Source organism: Vipera berus, assembly GCF_964194415.1.
Source record: "Vipera berus genome assembly, chromosome: 9".
NCBI classification, from domain to species: Eukaryota; Metazoa; Chordata; class Lepidosauria; order Squamata; family Viperidae; genus Vipera; species Vipera berus.
This window is the reverse complement of record NC_138212.1, coordinates 7,000,039-7,010,680: the sequence shown is the minus strand read 5'-3', so window position 1 is coordinate 7,010,680 and position 10,642 is coordinate 7,000,039. Positions and strand designations below refer to the sequence as shown.

Genomic DNA, 10,642 nt, shown 5'->3' with positions numbered 1-10,642 from the left:
GCACGGAACTCCCAGTCAAATCAAGAAAAGCCCTAGCAAATACATTTACTAACATGCTAAGCTTCATTAGTGCTAACCTGGGTTAAGTGTTTTGTAATTTAGCACGTTGTATAAACCTGGCTTGTTTGGATGAAGGATTCAATGCAATGCATGAACTTGGAAAATGTGAATTTGATATCCGGGATTAGAAGATTGTAGAAACAAGCCCACTGATTAATTCCCCAACAGATGTTCCCTTGATAGAAAAACATCCAGTGCCCCATTCAGTTGTAATTACTTGCATCACATTGTCATTTCCCCTTTGATCAGCTGTGATGTCATCAGAAAGCCATTGTAGTTTCCTAGGAAACTGCAGTCAACAATGGGCTCTCCACCCCTTTCATATCATCTTCCCAAGCACGACAATGGCTTCTTTAGGGGCAGAGACTTTGGATAACCCATCCCATCCTCCAGGTGAAGAGCTTTGCAGGGACTAAGAAGGAAAGACTGAACAGGCCCTAGAGTAGGCCATATGGAGAGCGTAGGGTAGGTCTTAACAACGGGCTGATGCAGAACCAAATCTCACCCCTACATGGTGGTCCATCTTGATGTCCAATGGCATGCAGCAGCTAAAGTTCTTGGCAGTGTCAAGAGTGAGAGACTGGGGGGGGGGTCAAGCATCCTCCACTGGATGCTAACTAGGACCTATCTATAATTCTATTTCGTTCTTACAAGTGCTGGACTGAAAATCATGTAGTGTTCTTAACACTTACACCCAAACTTTTTGAAGAGCTTAAGGCTGCTTATGTGGTAGTTTTTCTCTCACATTTTCCCTACAGCAGTCCTACAGTCTAATTTTTTTTAAATCCCATTTATATCCCGCCCTTCTCCGAAGACTCAGGGCGGCTTACAATCTAAAGCACAAATCAATGTGCTTAGCAATAGCCTTCATCCTATGTATATGCCTGCTTATTAGGGCTTTCGCCCCCCCCCCAGCGGCATTATTACAGAGTCATCAATTTGCCCCCAACAATCTGGGTCCTCATTTTACCTACCTCGGAAGGATGGAAGGCTGAGTCAACCTTGAGCCTGGTGGGACGCGAACCTGCACTAATTTGCCTCTCTCTTATTCTAAGGTCACCCAGGAAGTAACAAGGGATGAGTGTGGCTCTAAACCTGAAGTCAGTCCAACGTCTTACCAATCACCATATATGAGTGTCCTTTAATATCATCTGCTTACATATGGCAATCTTCCCATCAAGAAATCTACATAATTTCTAAAGACTCTTTTGTTGATGCATCCATCCATCGTTTTATTACTATAGCCATATTCTCTCTGGTCCTTGGTTGCTGCTGTTTTATTTATTAGCAAAATTCAAAGGAGGAGCGAGCAATTTGCAACATACACCCAGTTCTCCCCCCCACCTTGCTTTCTTTAACAACACATAGATGATGTCCAGAATGCACCACCAAAATTTCATGGCAAAACCATCAGCGTCCAATGAAAATTTTCCCCCCAAGAACAGGCAAAATAAGATTTTCTGCATCTCTAAGAAGCTGAACACAACTATTTTGCCCCTTAAAATTGTCCCCCCAAATACAGTAAGTGGAAGACTTCACCTGCCAGTAATATTACTGAATCATTAGCTGTTCCCCTTTAGTCCTCTGAGGGGTTTTTTTTTGGGGGGGGAGTCTGTCCTACTTCATGGATTGCTTTTTCAATAAAATTGATCAAAGATATTGACATGACATGAAAAATAGTCTACTTTTTAAAAAAAGAGGGGGGGGGAACCAAAAGTCAAAGCCGAGAATCAAAATAGCAAGATGTGGAGGTGGGGGGAGAAGTAATGGACTGTATTCATTTTGGAAGATGCTTGTTGGTTTTCCTTCCTGGTTGATTTTCTTTTGAAGGGATAACATTGTTTAACACTATTTTAAAGATTTCTTCATTTCGATAGGTCTTTGGCTAATCGAGATACTTCTTTCCCGGTCTTGCAACCTCTCATCTCTCACCAACAATCCACAGGTTTTAGGGATATTTCCAAGCTAGTCCTCATTTGTGAGCGCCAACATTTTTTTTTCTCTCTCTCTCTCTTCTGAATCCATGAGCACAAGTTGAACAAGAAGCTCTTGTTTCATTGACGGAGATCATACAATCCGTACAACTCTTCTGCTACTTTACTGCCATTTGTCTCTTGTGTCACAAGGGAATCCTTTGAGCGGGATTATTTACCACCTTCTTCTGCGGAGAGCCTCAGAGAACTTCTCCCCAACGAGCGAGTTTGCTGAAATTTAGCCCTAACTTTCCTGTGTTTTTTCTCTCTTTCTCTCTCATGTTCCACGAAGGTGATGGAGGAATTTCAGGTCCCCTGGCTTCACTGCAACAGGGTCCGTCCCTTCCCACCACAGGTAGTGGACCCACGTTTGGAGGAGACCTAGGAAGCAGCTCACAAGACTTCCTGCTCCCTCCATCCCTCCAGCCACCACCCGCCTTCAACCAGACAGCTTCGCCCAGCAACCCAACCGGCGTCATCTACAGCTTGTCCGGTTCTCCAACTGGCCCCACCCTCTCCAGGCTCTTCCAGACACTTCCGGGTTCCTTTCCGGACATCTACGACGGGGACATGAAAAAATGGGAAGAGCACTTCCACAGCATCCAGAGGGCCTACAAGGAGCTTGGCAAAGAAGATGACTTTGCCATTCGGGTACTCACGGAAGACTTTACACTCCCTTTCCCTTTTGCCTGGCCTGGTGAGAATGATGGGTCCCCCCGCCCATTGGCCTACGATCCTGCAGATTGCTCCGGCTTTGATTTCTTCCTACACCCAGGACAACCCATCCCTCGTCTTCTCCAGCCACTGCACGCCACCACCCAGGCTTTCTTCAAGAAGAGACGGCTGGAGCACTTGGCCCTCAGCTATGCCAGCCAAGCCACCATTGCTGGTGCTGCAGGGCTACAAACCCCACCAGAAAATGGCGCCCCCTTGCGGCCAGATATCATGGTGATCACCAGCGTGCCATGCATGGCCGCCACATCCACTGAGGCGTCTTTCCTCCTGCAGGACAACAAAAGCCAACAGACCCTCCAGCCCGCCCCCATCGGTATCCCCAATTCAGCTTCAATGCAGCCCATCAGCCTTCAGTTTATGAACCCCACCCAACACGGAGCGTTTTAGCATCCAAGCGTTCGGCAGAGAATACTAAGGAGTGGATTTTTTATTATTATTATTATTTTGTACGACAGAGAATGATACGTTTCTTGAGAAATTTCTCCATCACTGCTGGGGCACTAAAGTTCAATTCAGGGTTTTTTTGTTTTGAAGGGGGTGGGGGAAGCTAAAAGCCTCTGAGTTTAATCTCAGCCTGCCCTTGTACTGCTAAATGTTTCAGCAAGGAGCAGACAATCTTACCATCTACATCCCGTTTATTATTTGGAATAATAATAAAAAGACTGTCTTCTATGCTGTGGAGCTTCTTGGATGAGAATTTTTAAGGCAGGCAAAGTGGGGGGGTCACCTTCACGACCGCGTTTCCCTGAAAATAAGAGTATGTCTTATATTAATTTTTGCTCTAAAAGACGCATATTAGGTTCTCTTTTCAGGGAAATACGGTACTAAATGCGTCCGTCTGGCTTAACTGGGGTTTATTTTTAGGGTAAGGGCTTATATTACGAGCATCCTGAAAGATCATGCTAGAGCTTATTTTCCAGTTGGGTCTTATTTTCAGAGAAACAATGTAACTCTTTCTCTAAATCAGGGGGGTCTCCAAATCTGGCAACTTTAAGACGCGTGGACTTCCACTCCCAGAATTCCCCAGGAAGGAAGGAAGGAAGGAAGGAAGGAAGGAAGGAAGGAAGGAAGGAAGGAAGGAAGGAAGGAAGGAAGGAAGGACAATTAGATAGAAGGAGAGAGGGAGTGAGGGATAGACAGACAGACAGACATGGATGAATGGATGGGTAGGGAAGGAAGGAAGGAAGGAAGGAAGGAAGGAAGGAAGGAAAGAAAGATTAGATAGAGAAAGGGAGTGAGGGATAAACAGACAGAGATAGACAAATAGACAGACAGACATGGATAGATAGGACAGGAAGGAAGGAAGGAGGGAAGGAGGGAGGGAGGGAGGGAGGAAGGAAGGAAGGAAGACTGGGAAGAAGGAATAACCTGACCGACAGGAGGAAGAGCCTATTGAGACAACACCATTCAGATAAATGAAACTTGAGTCCAGGGCAGAAATGTAATTTGAGAAAGCATTTCAGGCAGCACTCTCCCTCATTCTCACAAAGAGGAAGTAAAGAAAGGGGGAAGCACATTCACACTCTTGTTCTCTGTAACTATAACCTTGTAACAAAAGCAGCAATAAAGGTAAAGTTTCCCCTGCACATGCGTGCTAGTCGTTTCCGACTCCAGGGGCCGGTGCTCATCTCCGTTTCAAAGCCGAAGAGCCAGCGCTTGTCCGAGGACGTCTCCGTGGTCATGTGGCCGGCATGACTAGACGCCAAAGGCGCACGGAGCGCTGTTACCTTCCCACCATAGTGGTCCCTATTTTTCTACTTGCATTTTTACGTGCTTTTGAACTGCTAGGTTGGCAGAAGCTGGGACGAGTAACAGGCGCTCACTCTGCTATGCGGCACTCAGGATTCGACCTGCCAAACTGCCGACCTTCTGATCGACAAGCTCAGCGTCCTAACCCACTGAGCCACCGCGTCAAACTGGTTTCCTAATTTTGTCTACCTCAAAGGGCTGTCATCAGAATACGCTCAACTAACATAAGGGCATCCAAGGAAGGTAAAAAAAGAAGGGAAGCCACAACGAAGCCACCAAAGCCTTAACCATTTTTTATACGGGGTGCAATGGTGCTTCCATCACATGACTGTTGTCCTGCGATCTAGACTTTTTAAAATCCCCAGTAAGCACACCTGAAGGTATCCAAAAAATAAATAAGTGAGCTTGTCAGATCTGAGCAAAATGTCTGCAGGGATGTAAGGGAAACTCACTGCCTCTCCCAACTTAAGGGCTGCAAAACAAAACCCACAACCCACCTCATTCTTTGCAGAAATACCAGTTTAAGAGTTCAGGGCTCGGGCCCAATACCCAACACATTCGTGCGGCTCTTTAAACCCTGTTTAACAAAAAAAAATGTATTTCCAATGACTGATATTTGCACAAATATATTATGGTTAATTAAGAGGTGTGGACTTCAATTCCCAGAATTCCTCAGCCAGCCATGCTGGCTGAGGAATTTTAGGAGCTGAAGTCCACACATCTTAAAATTGCTAGGACAGGCAATTTTAGTCTACGACAGGCAGTATTTTCCATAACAGGACCATCTATAAAATAAACCACAGTATAGCTACGTTTAGACATACTGGGTGATCAGTTTATATCCACTAGTTTTGACCCCCTGCCTTTCTCCATAAGAGCTAGAATTATTGATCAACATTCAAGAATTATCTCTGCAAATAATTGTACCCATTCTATAATCGTACCAATCAATTATATCCATGGCAGGCGAAATCTTTTCAGACATGAGATTTTAATACTAGCCCCTCGCAAGAAAGGAACAGCAGTCTATTTTTATCTGTTACATTTCGACAACCTAAGCTGTCAATGTTTACAAAGGCTCCACTGAAAAATCCCACTAAACTCAATGGAGTTCTTTTTTTTTGCCCACCAGTGAATTTTCTGATGTAATACTGTCAATATTTCAGATTTAATATTATTTGTACAGTGAGTTTCTGAAAAGTGCAATATTCATGACAGGATCCCAAAGGTGCTTTTCCAGGAGGCGACTGGACACTTGTTTCTTTCTTTCTTTCTTTCTTTCTTTCTTTCTTTCTTTCTTTCTTCTTTCTTTCTTTCTTTCTTTCTTTCTTTCTTTCTTTCTTTTATTACAGGGAGTGCAGAATTATTAGGCAAGTTGTATTTTTGAGGATTAATTTTATTATTGAACAACAACCATGTTCTCAATGAACCCAAAAAACTCATTAATATCAAAGCTGAATATTTTTGGAAGTAGTTTTTAGTTTGTTTTTAGTTATAGCTATTTTAGGGGGATATCTGTGTGTGCAGGTGACTATTACTGTGCATAATTATTAGGCAACTTAACAAAAAACAAATATATACCCATTTCAATTATTTATTTTTACCAGTGAAACCAATATAACATCTCAACATTCACAAATATACATTTCTGTCATTCAAAAACATAACAAAAACAAATCAGTGACCAATATAGCCACCTTTCTTTGCAAGGACACTCAAAAGCCTGCCATCCATGGATTCTGTCAGTGTTTTGATCTGTTCACCATCAACATTGCGTGCAGCAGCAACCACAGCCTCCCAGACACTGTTCAGAGAGGTGTACTGTTTTCCCTCCTTGTAAATCTCACATTTGATGATGGACCACAGGTTCTCAATGGGGTTCAGATCAGGTGAACAAGGAGGCCATGTCATTAGATTTCCTTCTTTTATACCCTTTCTTGCCAGCCACGCTGTGGAGTACTTGGACGCGTGTGATGGAGCATTGTCCTGCATGAAAATCATGTTTTTCTTGAAGGATGCAGACTTCTTCCTGTACCACTGCTTGAAGAAGGTGTCTTCCAGAAACTGGCAGTAGGACTGGGAGTTGAGCTTGACTCCATCCTCAACCTGAAAAGGCCCCACAAGCTCATCTTTGATGATACCAGCCCAAACCAGTACTCCACCTCCACCTTGCTGGCGTCTGAGTCAGACTGGAGCTCTCTGCCCTTTACCAATCCAGCCACGGGCCCATCCATCTGGCCCATCAAGACTCACTCTCATTTCATCAGTCCATAAAACCTTAGAAAAATCAGTCTTGAGATATTTCTTGGCCCAGTCTTGACGTTTCAGCTTGTGTGTCTTGTTCAGTGGTGGTCGTCTTTCAGCCTTTCTTACCTTGGCCATGTCTCTGAGTATTGCACACCTTGTGCTTTTGGGCACTCCAGTGATGTTGCAGCTCTGAAATATGGCCAAACTGGTGGCAAGTGGCATCTTGGCAGCTGCACGCTTGACTTTTCTCAGTTCATGGGCAGTTATTTTGCGCCTTGGTTTCTCCACACGCTTCTTGCGACCCTGTTGACTATTTTGAATGAAACGCTTGATTGTTCGATGATCACGCTTCAGAAGCTTTGCAATTTTAAGAGTGCTGCATCCCTCTGCAAGATATCTCACTATTTTTGACTTTTCTGAGCCTGTCAAGTCCTTCTTTTGACCCATTTTGCCAAAGGAAAGGAAGTTGCCTAATAATTATGCACACCTGATACAGGGTGTTGATGTCATTAGACCACACCCCTTCTCATTACAGAGATGCACATCACCTAATATGCTTAATTGGTAGTAGGCTTTCGAGCCTATACAGCTTGGAGTAAGACAACATGCATAAAGAGGATGATGTGGTCAAAATACTCATTTGCCTAATAATTCTGCACTCCCTGTATATCTATATACTGCCCTTTCCCGAAGGACTCAGGGCAGTTTACAGGGTGATTAAAACGAAAAATACAAAAGTTAAAAACAATTTAAAAATTTTTTATCAACCCCTGAACAAATAAAAACCCCAGTTAAAATTAAAATTCTCAGCCTGGGCCAGAGAGCTCGAAGAGCCAGGTCTTCAGGTCCCGGCGGAATGAACGGAGGTCGGGGGCAGTCCTCAGCTCCACTGGCAGCTGGTTCCAAAGGGCAGGCACCCCCACAGAGAAGGCCCTCCCCCTGGGTGTTACCCGCCGGCAATCTTTTACCGGCGGCACCCTGAGAAGACCCTCCCTGTGGGAGCGCACTGGACGAAGGGAGCTTGATGCCGGCAGCAGGTGTTCCCTCAGATATCCCGGACCCAAGCCATTAAGGGCTTTATAGGCCATCACCAGCACCTTGAATCTCACCCGGTGGGCAACCGGGAGCCAATGCAGCTCACGGAGTAGAGGTGTTACATGGGAGTATCGGGAAACCCCCATCACAACTCGCGCGGCCGCATTCTGCACCAGCTGAAGCCTCCGAGTGGTCCTCAAGGGCAGCCCCATGTAGAGTGTTGCAGTAGTCTAAACGGGAGGTCACGAGCGCATGAGTGACTGTGCGTAGGGCATCTCGGTCCAGATAGGGTCGCAACTGGCGCACCAGGCGAAGACTTTTCGCTTCTCATCCAAGAAGCTTCTTCAGCTCTGACTGGATGGTGAGTCAGAACAGAAGAAGCTTCTTGGATGAGAAGCGAAAGGTCTTCAAAGAAAAAAACGCAAGAAAGTTCGGGTGCCTCCTGAAAAAAAGCACCTTTGGGGACAACCATGAGCTGGATAACTGAGAATCTCCATAGACACTCATGACACAGTCCATTTATACTCATGAAATTGCATTGTTGATTAACAAAGGTTCAAAGAACCGGGCAGTGTGAACTTTAAAAACTTTGGCGAGCATTAGGATCTCTATCAGCGGATAAAAAAAGGAAGAAGAGCTGAATTTCGAACATAAAACCATGCCGCGGCTTTTCCATAATCTCTTGCATCACAATCTGCAAATCTAAGACTAAGACTTAGTACTAAGACTAAGCCATATTGGGCTTAGCACACTGTGTGAACTCAGTCACTGGGACCTAGCAGAATAAGCTTGCTACTGACACGTTTCTTCCCTTACGAAATGGCACCTGGCGCACCCTTTTCCTCCACGCGTCCAAATTATAAAGTGCGCGTTCACACACACACACACTATTCCGCGGCTTTTGCCTAAGAATCTGCTCGGTTTGTTTTGTTTTGTTTTCATCGAATTTGAACGGCCTGCAAAGAGACTACACGGAGCTTCGCTCGGGCCCCGTTCACACGCAGCCTGCAAGGCTTAACATTCGATACAATGCCCTTTCCGGTTGTGTTTTGTTTTGTTTTGTTCTGCGGTGGCTCAGCGTCCGTCCGAACCCAACCCCCATCCGACTTCCCGACGTCCTAGTTCCGCAATCCCCTGCGTCGCCCTCTGTACGTTGCAACTGCTAGGGACACCCAATGCCAGGTTGCATCGCCCAAGTTCTGCGTTGCAAGCTTGAAATAATAATAATAATAATAATAATAATAATAATAATAATAATAATTAAAAAAACAGGCTAGCAACAATGCACAGGCCTTCCTATATAACACGGGGGGGGGGTGTCTTCAAACTTGGCCCCTTTGTGACTTCTGGACTTCAACTCCCAGAACTCCTCAGCCAGGCAGCCAAGTTCCGCGTTGCAAGCTTGAAATAATAATAATAATAATAATAATAATAATAATAATAATAATAATAATAATAATAATAATAATAATAATAATAATTAAAAAAACAGGCTAGCAACAATGTACAGGCCTTCCTATATAACACGGGGGGGGGGGGGTCTTCAAACTTGGCCCCTTTGTGACTTCTGGACTTCAACTCCCAGAACTCCTCAGCCAGGCAGCCAAGTTCCGCGTTGCAAGCTTGAAATAATAATAATAATAATAATAATAATAATAATAATAATAATAATAATAATAATAATAATAATACTAATAATAATAATAATAATAATAATAATTAAAAAAACAGGCTAGCAACAATGCACAGGCCTTCCTATATAACACGGGGGGGGGGGGGTCTTCAAACTTGGCCCCTTTGTGACTTCTGGACTTCAACTCCCAGAACTCCTCAGCCAGGCAGCCAAGTTCCGCGTTGCAAGCTTGAAATAATAATAATAATAATAATAATAATAATAATAATAATAATAATAATAATAATAATAATAATAATAATAATAAACGGGCTAGCAACAATGCACAGGCCTTCCTATGCAGCACGGGGGGGGGGGGGGTTCTTCAAACTTGGCCCCTTTGTGACTTGTGGACTTCAACTCCCAGAACTCCTGGCTGGCTGAGGAGTTCTGGGAGTTGAAGTCCACAAGTCACAAAGGGGCCAAGTTTGAAGAACCCCCCCCCTCTCCGCTATATAAAGAAGGGCGTAGAGGAGACTCCCGCTTCCTGCGAGCTCAACCTTCTCCCCTTCTCTCTCTCTCTCTCTCCACCCCCCCCGCCCAAAAAAAAATCGCTTCCTAGAAGCCGATGCCCTTGAGCCTAAGCGCATGCGCCCTGGGGGACCGCACGGAGGGAAGGAGGAAGCGAGCGAAACGAGCGCAGCCGAACGCGCTCGGCTACTCGTTCCCTCCCTCCCTCCTCCCCCCGCCCGCCACGCTCTCGCCCTCTTCATCCCTCCGCTCTTTCCCGCGATGTAAATACACAAAAAAGCTCTCCTTCCCACCCCCCTCGCCCGCCCGGCCCCCCCGCCGCCGCCGCTGCTGTTTCGGCAACGTTCGCTCGAATCCCGCCGCGTTCCATCGGCCAGGTTGCAACGTTCCATTCCCACCCCTCCCCCTTTCCCCCCGCCCCGGATCGTCGCAACCTTCCATTTCCCCTCCCCCTCTCGCTCCGTATTGCTGCAACGTTCCGCCCGCCCAGGCTGCGAAGCAGGCCGCCGACGCTCCATCGGCAGCCGGGCTTCCCGGGGCCTCGACGCCGCCGCCGTCCTGCTCCTCCTTCTCCTCCTTCTCCTGCTGCTGCCGTTCCCACGCTCTTCTCCCGACTCTTCCCCCTCACGTGTCCCGGGCTCCCAGCTGGGGAAGGAGGGAGGGAGGGAGGGAGAGCAGGGCTCGCTCGCTCTTTCCTTCT

General features: G+C 45.9%; 1 protein-coding gene across 1 annotated transcript; it reads left to right on the top strand.

The window, feature by feature from the left end:
- The first annotated feature begins 1,055 nt into the window (after positions 1-1,055).
- Positions 1,056-8,088, top strand: LOC308672002 (uncharacterized protein C8orf90 homolog). The gene is made up of 2 exons (XM_081334537.1): positions 1,056-3,739; positions 5,278-8,088. The coding sequence occupies exon 1, from the start codon at positions 2,313-2,315 to the stop codon at positions 3,153-3,155; it is 843 nt and encodes a 280-aa protein (XP_081190663.1). The 5' UTR covers positions 1,056-2,312; the 3' UTR covers positions 3,156-3,739; positions 5,278-8,088.
- The last annotated feature ends 2,554 nt before the right edge of the window (positions 8,089-10,642 follow it).